This window comes from Pelodiscus sinensis, chromosome 28 (genome assembly GCF_052426305.1).
Source record: "Pelodiscus sinensis isolate ZL-2025 chromosome 28, ASM5242630v1, whole genome shotgun sequence".
Lineage (NCBI taxonomy): Eukaryota > Metazoa > Chordata > Testudines > Trionychidae > Pelodiscus > Pelodiscus sinensis.
Window position 1 is genome coordinate 7,753,606 of NC_143079.1, and position 26,877 is coordinate 7,780,482.

At 44.8% G+C, this 26,877-nt stretch overlaps 1 protein-coding gene across 1 annotated transcript in view; it reads left to right on the forward strand.

The window, feature by feature from the left end:
- LOC102456835 (zinc metalloproteinase-disintegrin-like NaMP) overlaps window positions 1–26,877 on the forward strand; it is a 67,454-nt gene that overhangs the window by 22,581 nt on the left and 17,996 nt on the right. The window contains exons 6-17 of the mRNA XM_075911070.2: window positions 945–1,137; window positions 3,141–3,203; window positions 7,835–7,906; window positions 9,517–9,686; window positions 11,284–11,368; window positions 13,281–13,411; window positions 15,701–15,878; window positions 17,748–17,837; window positions 18,910–19,105; window positions 24,100–24,202; window positions 25,331–25,490; window positions 26,702–26,782. Coding sequence (XP_075767185.1) covers window positions 945–1,137; window positions 3,141–3,203; window positions 7,835–7,906; window positions 9,517–9,686; window positions 11,284–11,368; window positions 13,281–13,411; window positions 15,701–15,878; window positions 17,748–17,837; window positions 18,910–19,105; window positions 24,100–24,202; window positions 25,331–25,490; window positions 26,702–26,782 — 1,522 coding nt within the window. The remainder of the gene's footprint in view (window positions 1–944; window positions 1,138–3,140; window positions 3,204–7,834; window positions 7,907–9,516; window positions 9,687–11,283; window positions 11,369–13,280; window positions 13,412–15,700; window positions 15,879–17,747; window positions 17,838–18,909; window positions 19,106–24,099; window positions 24,203–25,330; window positions 25,491–26,701; window positions 26,783–26,877) is intronic.

Below are 26,877 nucleotides of genomic sequence, written 5' to 3' on the forward strand. Positions count from 1 at the left end.
TTATAAAGAAAAGGGAAAGGAATAAGCAAAACCCAGCAATTATATGGAGGAAGTGCAGTTGCATATTTTCACTCTCGTTCTAATACTAAAGAGGAAACTAAAGGAACCCCCCCTACGTGATGAAGGAAGTTATGTTAACAATTTGGCCAGAGGTGCCAAATCTTCTCATTCAATCTGAACCCATGCTTGTGTTAGGTGGAACTGTGAGACCCAAACTTTTGCAAAAGGCAATCCATTTAAAAAATCTGTCCTTTATAACCATTAAAGATTCCATTGCATCTTTTGATAGGCTGGGAACATTAGCATCAGGGCTGGTCAAACAATTTTTAAAGAAACTCTGCGCTGGCAGAAAATGGAGTTTCATCCATATAGAAATTTTCTGGGGGAAAAGATGACTTTCTAATCAGCAGAGTTCTGTCAGCAATATCTCGACAGAATGTTTTCCTTCAGTTTAACACACTGACACGAAAACATTCTAATTTCAGAATGTGAGCACATTTTGTTTTCATCGCCAATGTCAAAACAAAACAATCTGACATTTCCAATTTAAAATGATTCAGAACTTTTCATTTTTATATTTTAACTTTTCTTCTTGGTTTAGAAAGAAAACAAATGTCTGAATACCAACATTCCCCATCAAACCAAAAGTCCATTTCTCAGTCAGATCTCATGGGTACAAAAATCATGAACAAAATTCTGCTCAAACTTAATTCCAGTTTGAGTAATTTTACATCTCTAGTCTAATTTCCCCTGGAATTTCAGGTTCTGGTGGCATTCTTTACTTCCAATTTTAAGCTGTTGTGTATTGTATCTGAGAGCTATTAAAATTCTACGGTGTACCATTACAGTAGGTGTACAAATGTGAGTTATTATTCTGAGAAAATCCAATGAGTTCTCAAAGACCCTTCATTCTAATCTGAAGGTTTTAAAACAATGTTTCACAGAGGATATTTCAAGAGGCGTGGTCAAAGATACCTTATCCAACCCATGAAGCTCACAGACAGTGAGGAACATGCAGTTTTTAAATACGAAAACCTGGAAAATGTGGAAGTCCCAAAAACTTGTGGCGTGACCAACACTACCTGGGAATTGGAAGATCCTATCAAAAAGTCCTCTAGATCAAGCACCAGTCTAGAAGTGAGTACTGAGCTGATGATAAGTGAAATCCCTATGAACATTTCTAAGACTCAGTTTTTTTGTGATTCTGGCATAAAGGGGTGAATTGCAGCATGATTTGAAAATTAATAATCCTATTGAGAAGTATAATGTGAGACAGGATATTAGGTATAATTAGGGAGTCATTTGAAATAGAGGCAATCTGTGTTTCATGTTCTGTATGCTGGTTAACTTCATGAGGGAATTCTTTGCTCATAAAACTAAATAGGTCCTTCATTAAAGCAACTATTTATAGAGATTCTGCAACCTGGACTAGCATTCCAGCCGTGTGCACACAGACCGACTCCTGATACTTGCTCCGAACTCCAATCTGTGTTCCTCCCTCCAAGTTCCATGCAGGTTGCTACACTGTATATGTTGCTGGTTTTGGTTGGGACCCATAGCTTAGAAAGGGAGGAAAACATGATGGCTGCGTCTAGACTGGCAAGATTTTCCACAAAAGCAGGTGCTTTTGCGGAAAAACTTGCCAACTGTCTACATTGGCCGCTTGAATTTCCACAAGAACACTGACGATCTCATGTAAGAAATCAGTGCTTCTTGCAGAAATACTATGCTGCTCCCGTTCGGGCAAAAGCCCTCTTGTGCAAAGGCCAGTGTAGACAACGCTGTATTGTTTTGTGCAAAAAAGCCCCGATCACAAAAATGGCAATTGGGGCTTTCTTGCACAAAACCGCGTCTAGATTGGCAAGGACGCTTTTCCGCAAAAAGCGCTTTTGTGGAAAAGCATCCGTGCCAATCTAGACACTCTTTTCCGCAAATGCTTTTAATAGAAAACTTTTCCGTTAAAAGCATTTGCGGAAAATCATTCCAATCTAGACGTAGCCGATCTGTTTTGAGTTAATTTGGTTTTCAATCAATACAGGTAAAATCCTAAAGTCAGTCTCAGCAAAATGGGCCTGATCTTCAGTCACAACTCTTTAAGCACCCCCAATTTAACATGCAAATATTGCACCTGCAAATACACACTTTGCCCATGGAAATTGCCCACTTTACACATACACTTTGTGGGCATTTTGAAAGTTTGGCTCCTTACAGGTATACATTTTTAATGTATGAAATTACATGTATAAAATGTGACTCAAGCTGCTGAACTCTGTACACAGCTGGAGGCAACTCAATTTATCTTTCATTTATAGTTGCAAAAGCATTGTGCAATGTTAATTAATGTAGCAGCAGGCAGCTTTAAACACAAATAAAGGCATATTCTGCCTGCAGGTACAGGCATAGAATTGACAGTGGAGAATCAATGAATCGAGTAGTTTACCCACTATAGACCTGAATATCATTGGTCGATAGGAGTTGCACATTGATCTAAGGTCAAAAGTTAGTTAATTTCAATTTTTTAAAAAAGAACTATGGGCCAGATTTACAAAGATTTTTAGGCTTAGTTAATGGGAGTTAGGTGCCAAACAATGTCAATGAGAATTGGGTACTCAGCTGACTTAGGCTACATTTACACTACTGCCCCGATTAATGCTCTGAGATCAATCCACTGGTGGTTGATATAAAGGGTCTAATTAAGACCTGCCAAATTGACTGCAGATCACTCTCCTGTCAACCCTGTTATGCTACCCTGAATGAAAAGTGGAAAGAAAGTCTTAAGTAAGAGGAAGGGAAACTCTTCCATCAATTCCCCACAGTTGTAGCACCTACAGAAATTTGACTTAAAGTGTGTCTTCTCCAGCCACGTTATTCACATAACTGGATTTGCATAGCTTAAGTCAACTTTGTCTTGTAGGGTCGATGTAGCCCCAAACGCTTTTGTAAATTCTGCTAGGTCCCTGTCTGCATCTTTAGGCACCTTTGAAAATCTGTCCCTTAGCGTCTCAACTGTAAACTGGGAATGGCAGCATTTTACTTTCAGGAACTTTGAGAAAACATGCGATTATAAAATAGTCTTTTTGAATCTACAGTGGGTGGATTGGAACAGGTCGTAACCATGTTTTGCAAAATGTTTTTCATAGAAACAAGAGTACCTGAAAGCAAGGAAGTACGTCGAAATCTACATAGTTGTAGACAACGCTGTGGTGAGTACCCAGACAAACATTTTTCATTTTACCTCTAAAACAGTCACTCTGGATTAGATTTTCCAAAGCCTTCCACACGGGCTTTGCTGCACTCCCATCGTGGTAAACAGAAATACGATCCCTGATGTCCAGGAAGGGCGAAGTTAAGCCAACTCTGAGCAAGGAAGAGCTTGTCCTAGGAAGATTTGAACTGGACAATGGATAGTAAAATAAATGTCTCAAGGAAGACCGATTGGCCTTTTGGAGGGCAAAAATGTCTGTGTATGGCCTGGTTCTCTGTGGCCCTGCAGCTAGCGTGAGATCCTTATCCACATGCCATATCTAGTTGCACCACCTAGGAGTGCTATGGCACTTAAAATCCCCAGTTCTGGCTATGGGCAGGTTCCCCTAGAGCAGGCATTGAGGAAGGCTGTAAGCCCTACTGTTTATGGGCCAGGGCAAGTTTGTAAAGCTGCTCTCTGAAGAGCCTTCATTAGCCCTGGCATAGGAGGTGTGCTGGGGCAGGGCTGTAGGCATGGGTAGTGGGTGAAGGTGGGGCTGGGGGAGGCAAGCCCCAGCCTTCCTGGTCCAAGACCATGGGCGCGTAGGTCAAGAACACTCAGCTTCCAGTATGCAAATAGGCATTCTGGGGGGCGGAGAATGGGCAGGGCCAGGATACCAGGCATTCGGGAGCAGACAGGATCAGCAAACCTCAAAGGTGACTTAGCCACCGTAATCCTCTCCATCCCCCTGCCTGCCGTTCTGTGTTGTGCCTCTAAGGGGCTCAAGGCAGGGTACCACTTGAGCCAGCTGGGAAGAGGAGTAGGTTGTCACCCTCTATGAGGACCAGCCACATGACACACTTTGACCCTGAGCCCCCAAGCTGCTCCACACAAGGAAATCTCTGTGCCCATGTGGAACCCCGATTTACTTTGGTGGGACTCTCTGGAAGGCCAGAGAGCCACATATGCAGAGCAGTGTGCAAGGTCAACTCATTAGCCTATATGCTGCCTGACCGCAATCGCTTCCCAGCCCCACCCCTTCTGCCTGAGACCCGCCCATTCCAGGGCACAGAACAGGACTCCTCTGTCTTGCCCAGGGGCCTGGAAAGGTTTATTGACTAGGGCAGATTTGCAGATTTAAAAAGTTGATTTTGAGTATGGAGCATAATAATCAAGCAGTTACACAACCCTCTGTGTAGGTAAAATATGATTATGGTAAAAGGGGCGTGATCCTGCAAACACTTACATCTGCACTAAACATTAAGCACAAGAGTAGTCTCAGTTGCAACCAATGGGCTTAATCTTAAGCAATCTGTGTTTGCAGGATCAGGCCCCCAGCTGATCCTATTTCTCATCTACACATTCACGCTCATCTCCTCTAAAATCCACTGGACCCAGTCCTCTGAAGTTAACAGAGCTGCTGCCTTGCAGACGAATGTGTTTCCATTATCTAAACCAGAAAAGAGCCGGAAAGGTGAATCATCTTGGCACAAAATATAATGAACAAAAACTGAACCCATTTTATTTAAAATCATTGTTTTTTCCCTATCAGCATATTTTCTAAGAAAAGGACTCTATTTGGTGATGTGAAAGTTCTATCATATGACCCAGTTTTCGGGGAAAGTTTACTCAGCCTGAAATATTTGCCAACGGCAGAAACTTGACATCAACCCAGGAGCAATCTCTTTTAAACTCATTTCCATTAAACCTGCTATTAACATTTTTTTTTTTTAGATTCTAAGGGCCTCCTTTTCATTTGTACTAAGACCTCTTTACACCACAGTGGAAAGAGGCTTTCGAGTGACTGGAACTGTATTTTACACCTATTCTAAGGCTCCTTCTTCTGCCAGACCAATGCAAAGGGGCTTTAATGTTAACCAAACCCTAAAAGGACAGGAATAAACTCAGATCTGTAGGAGTTTAGGCTACTTCATTGCCCTTCTAACATGCCACAAATCTGATTCTTCCTCACTTATGTAAATTAGGATTAAACCAACTGAAATCAGTGGAGTTACCCTAGTAAAAAATGGATTTCACTTGTGATCAGAATCAGGGCCTGTGAGGGTACCTTCTGTGTTAGCACACAAAGCACTACCAGATGTTAAGCCCATCCAAAGCTTGTTGAAATCAAGGAAAGTCTTTTCACTGACTTTGGATCAGACCTCACAGTTATTATGAGAGGTAATCCCAAATGATTTCATATTAATAAACACATGGGCTGCATCTAGACTGGCAAGTTTTTCCACAAAAGTAGCTGCTTTTCCGGAAAAACTTGCCAGCTGTCTACACCGGCTGCTTGAATTTCCACAAGAACACCGACGATCTCATCTAAGATTGTCAGTGTTCTTGCGGAAATACTATGCTGCTCCCGTTCGGGCAAAAGCCCTCTTGCACAAAAAAGCCCCGATGGCGAAAATGGCGATCAGGACTTTCTTGCGCAAAACCGTGTCTAGATTGGCATGGACGCTTTTCCACAAAAAGTGCATTTGCGGAAAAGCGTCCGTGCCAATCTAGACGCTCTTTTCCACAAATGCTTTTAACGGAAAAACTTTTCCGTTAAAAGCATTTGCGGAAAATCATGCCAGTCTAGATGTAGCCTTACAGGAATGCTACACTTGATAGTAAGTGTTTGCAGGCCCCTTAGGGTAAGCCCGCCCGACCCTGAGACTTGACAAGTCTAAGCTGTAGTTCCAGCCACAAAGTCCACACTGCTATTTTTAACATACTAGCTCAAACTCCACTAGCATTAGTTCATTTGTCTGGGCTGGGAGAGTCAGGCCGGGTCTATGCTGGCAGAGAAAATACGCAACTCCAGATATGTGAATTGTGTAGCTGGAGTCAATGTATCTTGCATCAGTTTTCTTGGGCAACCCTACAGCGGGAGGTTGACAGGAGAAACACTCCTGTTAACTTCCCTTACTCCTCACGACAGCAAGGAGTATCATGGTCAATGGGGGGTGCTCTCAGCATGCAATTTAACAGGTCTTTACTAGACCTGCTAAATCAAACCTCAGAAGATTGATTGCCGGTACGTCGATCCTTCGGTAAGTGGAGACGTGACCTCACTCTAGCTGCAGTGTAGACAGACCATTATACATTTTCACAGTAAATATCCTAGTCACTTGGCGCCGTGATTTAAAAGTCAAAAGGGCTAATCCATAGCAGATACAACTCAGCATTGATTTCAATGCTGAAGTTCTGGCTTAATATCGAGAACAGTCAGTATCAGCCAAAGAAAAACAAAAATGGGGGACAGGATTTGAGGCCGAGTTCTTGACCTTTTGGTTCCCAACCTACCGTATTGCACTTGCAATAACGAAGGTGTAGCAGGCAGCAGTACCGATAGTGCTATATGTGGTTGTGAGTAGAAAAGAGACAAATACGGGAGCAGAGGGGTGATAATTAAGGATGTAAGCGACTAGTCGACTACCCGGTAAGTTGAGTAAGAACTTAACTAGTCTCTTCCCCCTCCCCTTGTTGCCTCTACTCTGCTACATGCTCATGCCGCTGCCCCCTGCTTCCTCTGCCCCCCACGGAGACGGTGCTGGTTTCCCTCAGCACCGGCTTGTTCTCTATCAGAGAGAGGCAGCAAGTGGGGGAGTACACGCCAGTGCTGGGGGGAACTAGCTTAAAAGCTGGTTCCGCCCAGAACCCTCTCCGTGGGGGACAGGAGAAGCAGGGGGCAGCGGCATGAGTGGATATTGAAACAGTCCCGCTTGCGCCAGTCCCACTCCTGCTCCTCTCCCTTTGGAATGTACAACAGATGCTTGCAAAGGATGAGGCGCAGGGGGGAACCTGTGCTAGCAGGGACTGCTTTGCTCCCGCTGGCATGGGTTCCCGCCGGCTCTCGCCCTTTCAAATATAGAAGAGCCGCAGGCGTCTCTTGTACATTTCAAAGGGAGAGGGGCAGTGGGATAGTAAGCGCCCCCCTTATCGACTAATCAAGTAGTCAATGGGAATTCCACTGACGACTCGATTACCTGATTAATCAAAATTTAACATCCTTAGTGGCAATAAGATTGAGGTCTGTAAAATTATGAATTGGGTGAAAAAGTATATAGAGAAATGTTATTTACCCTTTCACGTGATACTAAAACTAGGGGTCATCTGATTAAATGCTGAGTAAGTTTAATAAAAACAAGAGGAAGCACTTTGTCCACACAATGCATTGTTATCCTGCGGAACTCACCGCCATGGGATGTTGTGATGGCCAAAAGTAGAACTGGGTTTAACAAAGAATTGGATAAATTCATGGAGGAAAGATCCCTCCATGGCTGTTAGCCAACATGATCAGAGATGCAACCTCAGGCTCAAAACCTGGCTGCCAGAAACTGGGAGTGGAAAACAGCAGGGGATTCATAATTGCCCTGTTTGTACATGCTCACTGAAACTCTCCTACATGCCAGGGTTAGAGACAGGAGATGAACCATGATCTGATTCAGTATGGCAGTTCTTCTGTTCTTACCACCACTAGCTGCTCTCAAATAGCTATTCACTTCTCAACGATAAATGGGTGAAATTCACTGCTGTGGAGACCGGCAATACTATTTTCTGGTACAGTTTTATCTGAGATGCTTCAGGTCTTTTCCACCAATGCCTGTCTTTTCCACCCTTATCCAGTTACTGAAGCTTTCATATTTATTTTTGCAGTACAGGAAGTACAACCACAACATGACGAATATAAGAACACGAGTATATGAAATAATCAATTACATCAACGTGGTAAGCTCTGTTATTGTTATGTAAAAATGCTACTGGATTGATTACATTGTACAGTCTTAGAAATTTTCTGCAGTTACACCTGGAAAAGAATGAAGAGAATTGGACCTGCTGGCATTTACAAAAGAGTGACTAAACAAGAAATAAAGGACCAAAAAGATGGAAAAAATAAAATAAGAATCGGCACCTTCACATCTATAAAAGCAACAGAACCACGAGATCAAATTAATCAATTTTCCTCAAAGGCCACAATGGTTTGGATGAAAACAAGTATAGCCACTGAGTCTAATTTTCTCCTTCTGTATACTTTGCACAGTTTATTTACACGAATGCAAATGGGTTATGAAAGGCTGCAAAATCAACATGGGGGGTTACTCCAACTTTGCACTCAAGCAAATTACTACACAGGGTCAAGTTAGTGGCAAATCGTGCTTGAGTAAAAGGTAAAATCAGAATTAACTTTACAAAGGTCATTTTTTAAAAGTAAAAGCGTCTCTCAAAGCCTTCCCAATTTCCATCAATTTTTTCAAAGAAAATCTTCCTTAAGAGGAATCTCTATGCCAAGTTTCTTAGGCCTGGTCTACACTAGACCAGGCTGGATGGCTTATGGTATGCCATCCGGCTATTGAAAATAAGTACCTGGATTTGGCTTACATTAAGATGAGCTACCACAACAACTACAAGTTTGGAAGGCTGGCAGGAGAACATCCTCCCATCAGCTTAGAATCATAGAATCTTAGGGCTGGAAGAGACCTCAGAAGGTCATCAAGTCCAGCCCCCTGCCCAAAGCAGGACCAATCCCAACTAAATCATCCCAGCCAGGGCTTTGTCAAGCAGGGACTTAAAAACCTCTAAGGATGGAGACTCCACCACCTCTCTAAGGAACCCATCCCAGTGCTTCCCCGTCCTCCTAGAGAAATAGAAGAGCAACCTGCGGAGGGTCGATCTTTTCCGTAGTGTAGACTCACCCTAAGTTATTATAAAGTTCGGCTCCAATCCTCAAAATGCTTTTGAAAGTGCTTAACTTTTAAGCAGGTGGTAGTTCCATTGAACTCCATGTGCCTGATGCTCATTTACAGTAATGCTTCGTTATATTGCTCTTATAGCAATGGTGGGCAAATGGCAGCCCAAGAGATATTTTATTTACCATTGCCCACGTGCAGGGTTGCAAATTTCCTCTGGTTTTCTGTGTGTAGATTTTGTTCCTACCTGTATTACTAAAGGGACACACACCTCAAGCAAGGGGTACGTCATGTGAGGCGTGTGTCTGATTGCTCACAACACTGACTGTGAGAACCGTGTGCTCCTTCTGCATCCAAAGTGCTGCTATGGTCCAGTTGGAAAATTGCCATGACAATTTCAAAATGTGACAAATCTTGAAAGTTTCTTCAGCTATTCAAAAGCGGGTGGGAAGGAATTAAAAAATGTTATTATTTCTGATTGGTTTAAAGTTTCAAACTTCACTGGAATCTCAGAATTCAGAAAAGTTCATCTAGTTTTAGAAATGGCCAAATGTTACATGATTAAATACTCACTCATTATCAGAGCTAGTTCCCTTTATACAGAATTATAAGTGACTTACTTCCTCTGGCCACAATGTCTCCTTCCTGCAGGTTTATAAAGCCATAAACGTTCACGTGGCTTTGATTGGTCTAGAAGTCTGGACATCTGGGGATCCGTTCATTGTGAGCTCTTCAGCAGGCACCACATTAGACAAATTCTCAGAGTGGCGTCAGTCGAATCTGCTGAAGCGAAAGACGAACGACAACGCTCAGTTACTCACGTATGCATCATATCCTTTCCCATTTATATTTCCAAATACGCCAGAAGAATTTTTACCCAGAAACTTGTTTACAAAGATAACCAGAGATGCAGTCTTTAAGGATTTGAGCTACACTGCACTGTAGCTCAAAATAAGATACTTAATTTGAGCTATGCAAATTGCGAATCTTATTTTGATCTTATTTCAAAATGGCTTATTTCGTACTTTGGCGCTGTCTACACAGTGCCAAATTTCAAAATAAAGCGCTATTCTGAAACATCCCTTACTCCTCGTGGAATGAGGTTTACAGGGACATTCAAATAGTGAGCCCGAAATAACCGGTCTCCTTTTAAGACATGGGATAGCTATTTTGGGATACTCCGGTATCCCAAAATAGCGTTGCAATGTAGATGTAGCCTAAGAGTCCTAGGCTGTGTCTAGACTGGCAAGTTTTTCAGCAAAATCATCTGATTTTGTGGAAAAACTTGCCAGCTGTCTACATTGGCCATTTGAATTTCCGCAAGAACACTGACGATCTCATGTAAAATCATCAGTGTTCTTGTGGAAATACTGTGCTGCTCCCGTTCGGGCAAAAGCCCTCTTGCGCAAATCATTTGCACAAGAGAGCCAGTGTAAACAGCACAGTACTGTTTTCCGAAAAAAAGCCCCGATCGCGAAAATGGCGATCAGGGCTTTTTTGCGGAAAACCGCATCTAGATTGGCCATGGACGCTTTTCCACAAAAAGTGCTTTTGATGATGGGCCTGAAATACAGAGCTCAGAGGCAGATTCTAATCTGAATCCAAACTTGCCTAATTGTATAGTCAGTGGAACTTAAGCACATACGTGGAGTTAAAAATGTCCTGAAGGGGTTTGCTAAATCAGGATTAATTTAATCATATGCGTAAAGGCTTTGATAAATCTAGTCCTGAAGAGAAGGGGGTAAATTACTTAAAATGCTTAAAATTGAACCTGTGCTTAAGTGCTTTATAAAACTGGGGCTATTATAAAGATATCTTTAAGCTGCAAATTTGGAATTTGTATACAAAATTCAGGATTATTCAGATACAGTGTCCAATGTGCGATCACAAGGGAGATATTCGAAAGTTCCATATAAGGGATAGGTGCTTAAATCCCACTGAAGGCCGATGGGAGTAGGGGTCCTAACTGATACTTGTGCTCTTGAAAGTCTTTCCCATCTTGTACTGGCCCTAAGGGGACTGTGCCTAAGGCAACCTGCCAGTCAATAAATAAAACCATCAGCACCATCATCAGGTTTGCACCCTTGTGACAGACCATAGAATCATAGGACACTAGAACTGAAAGGGATCTTGAGAGGTCATCGAGTCCAGTCCCCTCCCCTCACGGCAGGACCAAGCACCAGCTACATCACCCCTAATAGATGTCTATCTAACCTGCTCTTAAATATCTCCACTGATAAAGATTCCACAACCTCCGTAGGCAAATTATTCCAGTGTTTAACCACCCTGAAACTTAGGAAGTTTTTCCTAATGTCCAACCTAAACCTCCCTTGCTGCAGTTTAAGCCCATTGCTTCTTGTCCTGTCCTCATAGTTAAGATCACTGGGATTCATGCTGTGTCTCTTTGCTTCCTTACAGAGGGATTGACCTGGAAGGGCCAACAGTAGGACTGGCCTTTGTGGGAACCATGTGCAGTGTTACTCATTCGTCAGGCATTATTCAGGTCTGGTTGGTTTTTTCACAGTTGGGTTACGTGTCACCAGCACGCAATGGCCACTGGATTTTTTAAACAGCAGCATGATTTGGAGTACATTTCCTTGGTGCACCAGGCTGGAGAAAAACATACAGAACGGTTTATTTATTTATATACACTAATATAAGGGAATCCAAGGGACAGCAGAATGGGGATAAATGATGGAATCCGAATGCCCCAAATTGTAGTGAGCATCTTAAATTAAGGATGTTAAATATCGACTAATTGATTTATCGAATAGTCAATGCATTTTGCATTGACTATTTGATTAGTTGATAGGGCGCTTCTGCCTTTGATGTGTAGCAACAGCCCAAGGGAGGAGTCCCCAGCTGGCCCCGGGCTTAAAGTGGCGTTGTCGCTTTGAAATACCGCCTGCTCTTCCTCCCTCTTGCTGATAGAGTCAGCAAGGGGGGAGGGGAAGTGACTAGTCGACTCGTCTTCACATCCCTATATTAAATTAGAGACGGTTGAGCTTGTCTGAAAAAAAAAGTGTTAGATATGGACACAAACCAGAAGATTAGATGCAAAACCTCTCTGGACACGGGGAAGTTCCCTGCTGGACTCAATCGTCACTGACCGAGTCACATCGCTAAAACCACGTGCTGCTTTGAAAAGCAGCTGAGATTTGGATGTGAAACCAGACACACCACACTTTAAAACCCATGGGGGGAGGAGCAGGAGGCAGCACCACGTACTGCATTGTCAGGTGGGGATTTTGGAAGAACGCAGGGCACCTCGACTTTTGTGCCATTCTATTATCAATCATTGCTTGTTTATTTAGATTTTCCACCCAAAAGTACCTCCTTCCCAAAGAGAGAATCATCCAGAGTTCTGGTAGCCCTTGGCATACATTTAAAAGCATACCACTGGAGAGCAAAAATAAGAATCATCCCTATCGACCGTCATTTTCTTTACCCTGACCACTTCTCTCCTCCCCACATCATTTAATAATGTGCAAACATATTACAGTGTTCGTTAGACGTGACAAATCAAGGGGAAAAGGCTGGGAACTTCCAAGTTTAAAAGATTTAAGTGCCCAATTCCCGTTACAATTCAATAAAAATGGCTGCTTACTTCTCTTAAGCTTGATATATGCTAAGAAGTTATATCAAGTATATCAAGGTCATTTTGGGATGTGATTCCCTCTCCCTCCATAAAGGTATAACAGAGAAAACCCTAGTCTGAATACAGTAATATTGGTATGAAACTGCCCTTATTTTACTATTCTTCACTTCCTGATCTGGAATAAGCACTTTTATACCATTTTAACTGTGTCCACACTGAAGGGAGGTGAAGATTTTCACTGCTAAAACTGTACTGGTATACTCTTAGGGTACGTCTAGACTACATGCCTCTGTCGCCAGAGGCATGTAGATTAGGCTACCAGACATAGTAAAATGAAGCGGAGATTTAAATAATCGCCGCTTCATTTAAATTTACATGTCTGCCGCGCTGAGCCGACAAACAGCTGATCAGCTGTTTGTCGGCTCAGCGCGGCAGACATGTAAATTTAAATGAAGCGGTGATTATTTAAATCGCCGCTTCATTTTACTATGTCTGGTAGCCTAATCTACATGCCTCTGGCGACAGAGGCATGTAGTCTAGACGTACCCTTAGAGTCTTTTGAAAATCCCAATCTAGAGAGAGAGATGGAGAGAGAATTTTGAGCAAAGTAATATTGTTGCTTTCTAATTAAGATGCAATTAATTAAACTAAAAAAACCCTTTTCCTGGTTTAAACAAACTAAAATGGCCAGTTCTGTATTTGGGGAGATTTATTCCAAGATTCCTGTTTTTTAGCCATGTCATTTCTCTTATCCTGTGCTCTGTTCCAAACCTGCTTGCAGAAATAACAAGCAATTCTGTTGTTCTCCTCGCTGCAGGACCATCATCCCAATTCTATTTCAATTGGAGCGACCATGGCCCACGAGATGGGGCACAACTTTGGTATGAACCATGACACTAACTTCTGCAAATGCAGTTCTGCATCGTGCATCATGGCGGCACAACTCAGGTGAGGCATCTGCAAAAAGGAAACCACATAGTCTACGATTGCTTTGCGAGGCAGCTCCGGTCCGGCATGAGCATGCTCTGCCCTTGATGCCAATAGGAGTCTTTCCGTTTTCTTCCTTTTGGATAAGGCTCAGAGCGTACCATTGATACCAGGCTGTGGACTGTGCCAGAAACACTTGCAATAACTAGCACATGTGAAACGATGAATGCAGAAAGCATGCTGTTTCATATCCTGAAACTCTTGCTCGTAACTTAAGTGGATTTCTCATGTCGAATGACATCTGCACTTCTTACCAGCCTCTCTAATAAGCAGCCAATAGAAAGCATCACTGAAGTGTCCAGTACAATTTCATTTAACCTTTACTTAGCCACCTACCTCTCCTAGACAGCAAGCAGGAATCAGAGTTCCCACCCAGGCTTGAGTAAGACAAGCGTCCCTTCACACTCAGGAAGAAGGTTCACTTCCTGCTGTTCGCGCTTAGTTGCAAAATTGCTCTGTTCTCAGCATTTGCTTAATGTGGGTTTGCTGCACTTCTGCCAGGGATCCCATTCATACTCTGCTCATCCAGGGCCCGAGGAAGTAAAAAGATTCGCATTGACTGAGATAGGTTTTTGATCCTCGCTTGACTCCTCTAGAAATTTGGGTTTCATTCTGCAAAAGCCTCCCGCTCCCTGAAGAGAGGTTCCAAAGAGGACGGAGAGAGGCAGAACAAGGAACAATGGTCTCATGTTACAGTGGGGGAGGTCTAGGTTGGATATTAGGAAAAACTATTTCACTAAGAGGCTGGTGAAGCACTGGGATGGGTTCCCTAGGGAGGTGGTGGAATCTCCATCCCTAGAGGTTTTTAAGTCTCGGCTGGCTGGGTTGATTTAGTTGGGATTGGTCCTGCCTTGGGCAGGGGGCTGGACTTGATGACCTCCTGAGGTCTCTTCCAGCTCTATGATTCTAGGAATTGTGTCACTGTTGTTCCTCTTACAATCTCACGTCCTCTCTTCCCTTTTATGAGCTATTATTTTCCTCTGCCTTTTGCAAAGCGCTAAAAGAGTGGTTGAAGTTATACAATTTGTTTAACACTTCCCGCTTCCCCTGAAACTTTAGATCATGTGTTGAAACTCCAGTAGGAGGAGAACTTCCTGAAGCTCAAAGAATTCAACTGTGATTTGAGACTTTAGGACGCTGGTTGTTATCACTGATTAGTACTGTTGCCACAGGATTGTAGTAGGGAAAATCAAATATCTCATAAGGAGAGATACGATGCATCTAACACAGCAGGGCTAAACTCGAAATAAGCTAAACAACTTGAGCTATGCTAATTGTGTAGCTAAAGTCGAAATAGCTTATTTCGATGTTTGGCACTGTCCACAAGGCACTTATTTCGAGACAGAGCACTCTTCCCCCAACTTCCCTTACTCCTCAATGAGGCTGTGTCTACATTGGCCCCCTATTACGGAATAGGCATGCAAATGTAGCACTTTGGAAGAGGCAAATCCACGGGGGATTTAAATATCCCCCGCGGCATTTGCATTTTCATGGCTGCCGCTTTTTTCTGGCTTGGAGATAAGCCGGAGAAAAGCGTCTAGACTGGCGCAATCCTCCGTAATAATGCCCTATTCCGGAGGATCTCTTATTCCTACTTGCAAAGCGCTGAAAGTAGGAATAAGAGATCCTCCGGAATAGGGCTTTATTCTGGAGTATCGCGCCAGTCTGGACGCTTTTCTCCGGCTTATCTCCAAGCCGGAAAAAAGCGGCGGCCATGAAAATGCAAATGCCGCGGGGGATATTTAAATCCCCCGCGGATTTGCCTCTTCCAAAGTGCTACATTTGCATGCCTATTCCGTAATAGGGGCCAATGTAGACGTAGCCCGAGTGTTACAGGAGTTGGAGTACGCAGTCCTTTGGCTCAACATTATTTCAATATTATGTTAAAATAACTGCTTGTGTGTAGATGAGGATTATGTTATTTTGGAATAACATCAGTTATTCTGATAACTGATGTTATTCCAAAATTACACTGCTTTGTAGACATAGCCATAGTAACCAATCTCACACTTGTCTTATAAGGCCAGGAATTTCTGATCTAAGATGATGATCTTTCCATGTTCTCAGTGTCTCCAAAAAAGTTATGTTTTTTTTTTTAATTTTTCACCCTCAAAATATTTGTAAATGTTTAGAAATTAAACTTCTCAGGTTCTTAAAGAATATTTGGTGAAAACGACTATTAGCTTGTGTGCCTGTGTGCGCGCGTGAGTAATCAACTAAAATGGAAACCATGTTGATTCCTTTATGCAGCTACAATACCCCCAAGGATTTTAGCACATGCAGTCTACAGGAATTTCAGAAATACATTTTGGACCGAACGCCAGCGTGCATCACCAATATCCCTTCCCCAACAGACATAATAGCAACCCCCGTGTGCGGAAACAACTTTGTAGAGAAGGGAGAAGAATGCGATTGTGGAACTCCTGAGGTAACGATAAATAGTTGTGAAAAAAATACTCATCAAGAGATAGAAACCCGAGATTGTCCAGAGGTCTTGGGAGACAACTGCAACTTTCCATTTCTTGAGGGTGCAGAAATCTTGAGCTACAGAGACGGTAGTCACTGTGTAGTCATTTACCCCAGCGTGACATACTGCTCTGAGTCAGACCTTCCAGGTTCCAGGTTTTGTGGGACTATCCCACTTTAGCCACAACCCTCCAGCCTCCCTTCCTGGACTTGGCCCCTGCTAGCTGTAGGCATTATGACGGATTCCCCCTCCGCCTTCTCCTCCCTGGCAACCTCTCCCCTTCCCTACTCTCTCCTTCTCTCCTCACTCTCAGCTTTGTCCTGCCATGGGCCATTCACAAGCCCCCTCTTCCACAAGCCAAGCTTGTGCTCATATCACTGAAGCCAAGGCCAGCTTGCCCTGCTGGACAGGAGCTGCCTCTTCTGGGTGGGTGTGGGGCACATATGCAGCTGCCCCTGACATCACCCCCCCGGGGGCAGAACCTGTCCCATTTTAGCCCGTGGGAATGCTGGGAGGTATGCGGTTTGGTAGCATGTTTTCTCTATGTTGCAATGACCCCTGGGGGAAGGCCCCTTTCCACAGCCAGGGTTATCAGAAGGGGCCGTTATGCAATTAAGAATCAGCCCCTTGGTCATCAAGCCTGAGAAGCGGAGGACCTGTGCAGGAGGAGGTACCAGACTTTCAAAGGGGGAGCTTCAGTTCGCATGGCCCCTCGGGAGCTCAGCACTTAACCCTCATCTGATCCACTAAGCGGGCGTTCCAGCTTGTGGAGCTTCACCTACATCGGCAGCATCACTGGAGAATCAAGGCCAACTCAAATGCGCATCAGCCCCAATGCTCTTTGCTGTCTCATGCCCCAAATTAGCGTCCGCCAGAGTATGCTTCCCAGGGAATAGCCATTCCGACACCATGAGCCATGCCATACAAGGCCACAAAAACAACCTCCCAGTTAGCGTGGAAACTTATTTCTAAGAACACCACAGTCCCGGACGGTTGTCAGAGCAGAACGTGTGTGTGTGCAGGGGGGACAGCAGAGCTCTATGGGGCCAATAAACGTGAGGGGCCCCAGGGCAAGGTGGAGGATGAAAGGTGCAGGGCCTCAGGCAGAAGGAGTGGGGCAGGGACTAGCCACCCCAAGGCAGCCCTCAGGCCCCTTAGACGGGCCTGGCAGAAGACAGAGTTGTGGCTGAACTGAGCTGTAAGCTGATTCAAGTACCTAAAAGAGGGAGAAAAAAGATTCCCCTTAACCTCTTACGATAGGGCAAGATGCACTGGGCTTAGATTGCAGCAAGGGAGGTTTAGTTTGGACATTAAGAAAAACTTCCTAAGTTTCAGGGTGGTTAAATACCGGAATCAATTGCCTAGGGCGGGTGTGGAATCTCTATCCCGGGAGATAATTAAGCGCAGGTTAGATAAACACCTCTCAGGGATGATGTAGGTGGTGCTTGGTCCTGCCATGTGGGCAGGGGACTGGACACGATGCCTTCCTGTTCTAGAATTCTGCGGTTCTATTATTCACTTAGAATAAGGAAGAGTTCTATGTGATCTGGGCCTTAACAAAAATCAGCAGTTCCCTGGAGCACGTGGTTCTGTAATTTTATAATCAAGCAGGCTTCCTCATCACGCACAGTCCCACTTAGTACGATTCGTATCAGTTTCCTTTACCGTAAAGCCATTTTAGATACGTGTTGTACAACTGCACCTCACTCTCACTCTCTTTAAGCGAAGTACACGCTGTCCTATGAAAAATGGGCTCCCGGGGGAAAAATAATAAAAGAAAACACAGAGCACTGTACCGTACCAACAATTTTCTCGGTGATTGTTTTCCAGGAATGCACAAATGTCTGCTGCGAAGCTGCGACGTGCAAGCTGAAGCCGAATGCGAAATGTGGATTTGGAGAGTGCTGTGAAAACTGCCAAGTAAGACCCTCTCTGCTAGTTAAAAAGCAAATTGCGTATCTTAGGCATATTTTAGAGTGCAGTGTAGACATAGCCTTAGATTTAATCTTGAATACATTTAGCGGAGTCCAATCCATATCAATCTTTATCTCTAATAATAATGATTTGGCAGAGTATACAATATAAAAGCCATTAAAGCTTAATACATTAAGACTTAAATGCTTGGAATGTTATATATATATATATATATATATATATAAAATATTTTTTCCAGGCTTCTTTAAAACTGCTGTAGCTCCTTACATCAGGATATTATAGAATCTCATTGAAAATAATAGCAGTCAGCAAATACCTAATTTGCACCAAACCTCAACTAATCCTCTCTCTGGGAATTATATTAGGTCTTATATAAGCAATGTCACACAGCACTTACAGATCAGTCACTAGACACATCTTGGGGCTAGCACCGGTGGGTTTATGGGAGTGCCGCCAATGTTCTTGATTAGCAGGCTCAGTGAAAGGGCCATTACATAGTCATTATATATGCAGAAGTCCCACTGATTTCTGTGGGAATTGGAAGTTTGACTAGTTTCATGAGGGAAGCATGCGTGGAAAGCCTGCCCCACTGGTTCTGAGTGGCCCAGTTTGCAGAGATACCAGAAACTCTGGCCAGGTCTACACGAAAAGGGAACACCGAATCAAGATATACAATGAACATAGCTGAGGTTGACTAACTGGAGTTAGCGTACCTTGTTTTGAGTTTCCCTGCTGTCCCCACAGTGGGAGGACAATGGCTTCCCTTACATCTTGCACAAGCAGGAGTACCAGATGCTGATGGGGGCACCATCTGAATTCAATTTAGTGAGTCTTAACTAGACTTGCTAAATCGAACTCCGGAAGATCGATTGCAACAGCGTCGTCTTCCATTTAGTGAAGACATGGTCTCAGGGTTTGATCTTAATGGGTAGCATGAATGGTCAGGCCATTAGAGGCTTTTAAGTCCTATTCAGTGCTGGGATAAGTCCACTACCGAGCACTTTCAGCAGTGGGCGGGAATAGCATGCCTGAACCTGCTCTTCTCTCTCTGCTACAGCTTAAAAAAGCTGGGACAGTTTGCCGAGCGAAAAAGCATGACTGTGACATACCCGAGCTGTGCACTGGCTGGTCCCACGAGTGCCCAGTGGATCGATTCCGAGTCAATGGATACCCCTGCCAAGATGATCAGGGTTACTGTTACATGGGGAAATGCCCCACCCGAGAGAGCCAGTGTGTTGCTCTTTGGGGACCAGGTGAGTGAGGCTGTCAGTTAAAAAAATCTGATTGTTTAAGGTGTGTGGGAGGGCATTTGGGACAGATTTTTGCCTGCTGTATGGCACTCTGTCAAGTGCATTTTGAGCAGTGGAGACAGTATGTCAGTTATACAGGTGCAATCCTAGAACCGGACTGTATTTAATATATAACCCATTTTATCATCAGGATTAACTGGTTTTGAGAGGTATCTACTTACCACTTTCCCAGCATTGACAAAAATGTATATGGGGGGGGGGGGCGGACAACTTTAAGAGTTTCTTCCATTAGAGAACATGCTTAATCTCTTTTTCCTATTGTCACATTCATTTAGAAAACAAAGCCCACAGAAGCTTTGTTCTATTAATCTGTTAATGCTTGCTTTAAAAAGAATGGAGCGCTAGAGAGTGTAGTATAACTAGCATCTCTTTTCTGTCTAAGACCAAATCTATCCTAGGGGACAAAGTCGAACTAAGATACACAACTGCAGCAACGTGAATAGTGTAGCTGGAGTCAATGTACACTAGTTTGAATTTCTGTGGCATCCCCACTGTAGGAGGTTGGGTCAATGGGAAAAACTCCTCTGTCGACTTCCCTTACTCTTTGCATCCCGGTAAAGAACTGGCATTGACAGGAGTGCGATCAGCAGTTGATTTAGTGGGTCCTTACTAGACCCACTAAATCAACCCCTGAGAAAGTGATCTCCATAGTGTTGCTCTCCTGGCAAGTGGTGACAAAGTCTTAGTGCCTTAGCTTTTTTTTGTTGGCACTTGCAGTATACAAGACATGTCATTTTTCTTGATCCCTATCAGCAGGTTAAATGGTTGGCGGTGGTCAGGCTTCAGACTAGTAGGATGCGAATTGCAGTGTGCATTAGTGTGCTCTGGTGTGATGCACTGTAATTGCCCCACATACACATTTCCAGTGCAAACAAAAACATCCAGGATTGCAAACTAGGTATCTTTTAGTTCACCCCACCTGTGTTCTTGCAGGGGAGCTACAGCACAACATGCTAGTCAAATTGTGGAGCCATGTAGATAAATACCAAAGACACCTTGATGTGGAGTAACAGGGAGTTAGTGCAGAGTAGTTGCTGGACTTGAAGTTCATACTTGAGCTTAATCCACATTAACTTTGTAGAGAAACCCTCACTAGTTTATCACACATCTCCCTCCCCCGCCCCCCCCAAAAAGGAAGAAAGCTTTCAAGACTTCATTAACTTGGGGTCTGGTTGTTGTACGTTAGTTTGTGTGTAATCTACTATTTTTACGTCATCTCTGCATCTGCTGATCCCTACCAGTTTCGTTAGCTCAGTACCACATTTCAGACATTTTTCAGTATGCCATTTCTTGGGAAAGAGGAAGTCAGAAAGTAATTCCTCTTTTGCAAAATGTGGGAAAAAAGATTTACATGACAAACTGAGGAAATATCTCCGTTTCCACACTGCTGTGATGATCGGCACGTTTCTTTTTTACTTCATAATAATTATATTTTTATGGCTCGATAGGGCCATTAGAGAAATGGGAGAGCAAACAAGATGCAACTATCCCTTGCTTGTCAATGACAAATTATAAACTAGGTTCCTACTAGGCCTTGTCTCCACTTACTGGGAGATTGACACTGCAGAAATCAATCTCCTGGGGATTGATTTAGTGGGTCTGGTAAAGACCTGCTAAATCTATCACTGATTGCACTCCCATTGGCTCTAGTTCTCCACTGGGTTGCGAGGACTAAGGGAAGTCAACAGAAGAGTTTCTCATGTCGACTCTCCTGTCGACCTTCTACAGTGGGGACTCAAACTAATCTTCAGATCCTACGTGTGTTGTGCTTGATGTCTTAACACCCAGCTCAGAAGCTCCAGCTGTTCTCACTATTTATTACTTCCATCGCACCTAGTAACTCCAATCTGCAAGGCAGTGAACAAACATGTAGTAATGGATAGTCCTTGTGCCAAAGAGCTTACAGTATAAATAGGCAATGAAAACAAAGGAGGAGCAGAGGTAGAGAGAGATGAATGGGCAAGCTCTAGCCACACAGAGGATCAGTGGCAAACTGAGAAAGAACCCAAGACCTCTTAACTTATACTCCAGCGCCCTATTCACTGCGTCATGCTCACCTCAAACATCAGGCAGCAAAGGCGTATCTGCAAGTTTTCCCCTCATTTATAGCCAGGGAGCCCCAGGTTTAGATACAGCAAGGCCAACAGCACCATGCAGCCTGGGGTGAGGTACAGTAGGGGCCAGCTCTGCTTCCCTGGAGGGGTCAGGCCCTGGGAAGAAGGGTATGGCCAAGGCACCCAGCCCTCAGCATCCCCCAGACTGCAGCTAACCCCTCACCAGCCCTCAGAGCCATGCAAAGCAGCACTCTGGTACTCCGACGATGATTCAGACGCACCCAGGGCTTCAGCCACCGCCTCAGTAGCAGCACTATGAGCCAGGAGCTCTGGGCCCCTTTGAATTGCCGGGCCCCAGGGCAACTGCCCCCTTTGCCCTCCGGGCCTGTTTATATAGAGACTGGATCCTCAATTATGGGCAAGGAGCACACATGGGTTGAGGGTGGGGCAGAGAAGGGAAGGACAAAAGTTTGCTTCGAGCTCATTAAATTTGGTCAACTGGGAGCTAGCCTGGTCTTCTAGGGTAATCTAGAGGCACCTGAAGTTACATCTTGGGCTCTAGGGCAGTGTTTCCCAACCAGGGTTCTGCGGAACCCTGTGGTTCCACAGACCATCATCAGGGGTTCCACGAGAAATCGTGGAATAAATAAATATTTTTTTTCATACCATGAACGCTGATGTATATAACAGCTCTTTACAAAAAATGTTCTTGACTATAATTTAGCAGTAACTGAATTGCGCTCCCCGCTGTCAACTTTTTCTGGACAAGCAAACGTTTTCATAGGCAGGCGTTCCTCGGAATATGAACAATTATTTTAGGGGTTCCTCCATGGGAAAAAGGTTGGGAATCACTGCTCTAGGGAGTCAAAATGACAGCTGGGGATTGGTGTATCACAGCCATGCCTTCCAGCTGTACACAACCCCTGACCATAGCTCCCATAAAAGGTGCATGCCTGCGAGGCCGTGCACAATGAAGTCTTCTCCAACCAACGTCCTCTGGAGAGCTGCGCAGCAGGCGGCTGCTCCAGTGGGCAGTGCTGGCTCAGATGGTGTGGTGAGGGAGTCGCATGGGTGGGAGGGCTGGGACCTTCGATGGCTGCATGGCAGAGGCAGGGGGGAAGGCCTGCTCTGGTAGCCAGAGCTGCCATATGGCAGGGGAGTTCGGGGCCTTTTCTGGTGGCTTGCACCTGGAACAGGACCTGCCGCATGGATGGGTGGGCGGGGGTCTGTTCCAGCAGCGCATGACAGGGGATGGAGGAAGGTTTCTGTTCTGGTGGCCAAGAGAGAGAGAGAGAGGGGGGGGGGGGAGAGAGAGAGAGAGAGAGAAAGTGTGTGTGTGTGTGTGCGTGCGTGCGTGTGAATAAATTGGGTGCCACAGTGGCACACATCCAAACCGCACACATGACCTCAATATTGGTGCACAAGCCAAAACTCACTCTGCTCATGGTTGGAAAATCTTAGCAGGAACCCTGACCCAACTATCTTTTGTCCATCTCCCCTGTTATGCTTATAAGAAGCACACGGAATGGCTGTTTATTAAAAACACAGCATGAAAAGCAGCACATGTATTGACACACACATACTCAAGACCTGCAGATGAGTGAGAACATCCAGCCTTTCATGACTCAAGCGAATCTTATTGGCCAAGTCAGTGTGAACATGGAGAGAGGAGTCGGTGCTTATGAATCATGATTTGAGGCTCTTCTGAGGGTTGGCTTGCAGGACCACACCCAGACACTTACGGCAAGAACACTCTATCTTCTACTTGTAAGATCCCATGTGAGCTGATGGGTTTTGCAGTGACATGCTACAGTCCTTGATAAGTAAATCTTGTGGGGTTTTCCTTGGGGAGTATCTGTCTGTCTCCAGAGCTTCTCTATTCTGCTAATTCATTCAGCCTTGGGAACCAGGGATGGTCTCTCCAAGGGTGTATCTAGACTACATGGCTCCGTCGACGGAGCCATGTAGATTAAGGTTGTAGGCAAAGAGAAATGAAGTGGCAATTTAAATAATCACCGCTTCATTTAAATTTAAATGGCTGCCGCGCTGAGCCGATCAGCTGTTTGTTGGCACAGCGTTGTAGTCTGGACGCGCCGCGGTCAACATCAAAGCCCTTTGTCGACCGCCCCGTTAATCCTCGTGGGATGAGGTTTACCGGGGCGGTCGACAAAGGGCTTTGATGTCGACCGTAGAGCGTCCAGACTACAGCGCTGTGCCGACAAACAGCTGATCGGCACAGCGCGGCAGCCATTTACATTTAAATGAAGCGGTGATTATTTAAATCGCCACTTCATTTCCCTATGCCCAGTAAACAAATCTACATGGCGCCGTCAATGGAGCCATGGAGTCTAGACGTGCCCCAAGTCTCCCAAGTCTTTTTGACCATCTGAACCTTCCTGGTGAGACGCTTCACCCATTCTCCACTCACACCAAACAATGGACGGAGCATTCCAGACAAAGGCTGGCAGAGTTACTAGAAGGCACAACTTAGTTTGCAATGCAGACATTGGCTAATTCTGAGAAAGAGGGTGAAAGTCAGGCATGCAGAACTGATCAGCAAATCATTATACATCATACTTATATTCTTAAACCAATACTAAAATATTGCATTGTGGCTACACCTCCTCCCTTTGTGTCTCGGCTATTCCTACATAGCTCTGACAGCATCGAGTATATCCTGGGTGCTAGTGCCTTGCACGATTCATTTGAATGAGGTGCCCCTGCACCTCAGATTAGATCCATACATTATGTGATGGCAACAGAACGGATTGTTTCCTCTGCTGGTGATGCCTTCAGTTTTCTGCCAGCAGAGGAACTGGCTTGTGCTGTATTATTTTCCCATGTTCTTCACAGCTTTTCTGTCTTGTTTGCCCCCCTCCCCAGGTTCAACAGTAGCTCCAGACTCGTGCTATGCGGTGAACCAGAACGGAGTTTACTACGGACACTGCAGAAAGGGAAATGGCACCTTTATCCCCTGTGCAAAAAAGTAAGTGAAAAAGTACTTACCGCATTGAAGTCCATGGGATTCTAGGCAACCGAGGGAACTCGTGTCCATCCGAAGAGGTGGAAACTAGGCCAACTCCTTCCTAGCAGCTCTTTCTTTCAGCTCTTCTCAATCTAGGTGTGGCAGCAAAGCAGGGTCGTTTCTGATAAAAAGAGAGAGACGCTCAGTTTCTAAATACAATTCTGATGCAGGCAACGAGAGCTGGGTAAACTAGAATGTTCTTGGTCAGGGAGGGACTTTTGACTAAGGAAGAATGAACCTGAGGAGAATCAAGGGCTGGGTCTACTTAAACGAAGCATTCAGTCCTGCAAAATACCGCAAGCCTCCTCCATGCCCCCACTGAAGTCGGAGAGTTGAGCAGTAGGGCTCGTGTCTACGCAAAGCGAGATAACATGGGTGATCATTCAAATGTTCATTGCTAATCTGTTTGGGTGCATCTACACAGCACCCAAAACTCGAAATAAGATGCACAATTTGTGCTACACAATGTGCATAGCTTATTTCAAGTCTATTTCGAAATAGCTTATTTCATCGTTTGGCGCAGTCTACACAGCACCAAATTTCTAAATAAAGCGCTATTTTGAACATCCTTTATCCCTCATAGAACGAGGTTTACAGGGATGGCGAAATAGCGCCTCGGCTATATTTCGAAATAGCGGACGCGTTCCAAAGACGCAGGGTAGCTATTTCGGGATACCTCTGGTATCCCGAAATAACTTTGCTGTGTAGACGTACCCTCAGTGCGCACAGGGCTTTGGTGTGTGGTGGAGACAACATCCAGGAAGCTTGCTATGCTCCGGTGTTATTATAGAAGAGCGGCTCTCAAACTTTAGCAAGCCAAGAACCTCCATTTTGGTACAATTTTGGGGAGGACTCCTAAGATGGCTTCTCATTGTCCCCACTCAGCCCCTCTCCTGAGGATGCCCCATTCCTGCTCCTCCCTTGCCCTCCCAACACCTCATGCTGTCCTGCAGCATGCACGAGGCACTGGGAGGGAGGAAGAGGAGTTCATCGGTGGGACCAGTGGTCCCAGACATGACTCTCAGAGCCCTTGGAGGTCTTAGTTTGAAAACTGCTGTTCTAGAAGTTAAGGTCTCGTTTTCCTCCCAGAGATATAAAGTGCGGGAAGTTATTCTGTACCGGTGGCTCACGCATGCCTACAGATGGAAACCTACTGTCCTTTGACTCCTGCAAAGGCAGTTTTCCAAACAACAACAACAACGAAGACACAGGCATGGTGGCGACAGGAACGAAATGTGGCGATGAAATGGTTAGTGGAAGAAGTTTTTATTTCCCAGTCATTTCTCTGCAGTGCCATTTGTTAGCTGTTTCTTGTTTATACCACCACGCTCCAGCAAGACAAGGAGGGCTTTGAAAAGTTAGAGTCAAGGTGACTCTAAACTGTGTCAGTTTTCGTTTCCTACCATCTCACACTCTTTTCTGTCTCTTATTCCTGTGCTGAGCGTAATGTGCTACTTTCCGATTGGCCTGCATTTTGCAGTCTGCCCTGCTATAAAATTGCTAATGGAGCATCAGGCATGTGGAGTCTGAAGTGTCTAAAGCGCATGAGTATGTGTAACGGGGTCACCGATGCGTCCCCCGTTTGGTTCCTGCACTGCCTCAGTTTTAAAAGCGTGGTGCCTACTCAGCCCTCTGGCTGAGTCGCACGGCCTCATGTGCCTCCCCTTCTGGGCTCTGCCTCTCCCAGGGGCCCATCCCCGTGCCCTCTGTAGAGTGTCTCTCTGAGTCCAGTCTTTCAGTCTGTTTCCCCACTTGGTAGGAGAGTGGTGCTTCCAGGGATTCTTCTCCTAAAGACAGTGTCCTACACAGCTCCCCACTCTGAGCTACCCTTGGTTCTGCCAGCCAGCCCCCTCGACCTTCTCCCTTCCAGGTCTGGACTGCAACTAAACTGCCTCTAGTCCTGCAGCTTCTGATATAGTCCCTCCTGGCTCTTGATTGGCTTGTTCCTCCACAGCCACTCTAGCCTCCTGGAAGACTTCTCTATGGCCCTTTTGGCCTCCTGGAGGACTTCTCTATGGCCCTTTTGGCCTGTTACTGGTGCAGCATACTCCCATATACTCAGGTCTCCACACTATCCGAATCCCTCCCCGACCCTAGGATGCCTATGTGCAACACCCTCCCTCCCAGAGGTATCTCGAAATAGCTACCCTGTGTCTAAGGAATGTGTCTGCCATTTCGAAATAACGGACATGATATTTTGCCATCCTTGTAAACCTTGTTCCATGAGGCATAAGGGAGGTCTCGAAATAGCACTCGGTGCCATGTAGACGTGCCAACTTTCAAAATAGACTATTTCGAAATAAAATCAAAATAAGATATGCAATTTGCGTAACGCAAACCGTGTATCTTATTTCGATTTTAGAGTGCAGTGTAGACATAGCCACAGTTATGACGTTGTGAAGCAGTTTACCAGCTCTAAGAATCCCTTCTTGGTAGTCACTTGTGCACTTTGAATTTCAGGTGTGTAGCCGAGGACAATGTGTTGAGATCGAGAGCGCCTACAAGTCGACAAACTGTTCCACCAAGTGCAAAGGACATGCTGTAAGATTTGAGTTCCTGGTGCCAAGGAAGCTCTTGTGTGTGAACCGCAGCCTAGTTTAGATGTTACAGCATGAGTCGTGGGATTTTTTTTTTTT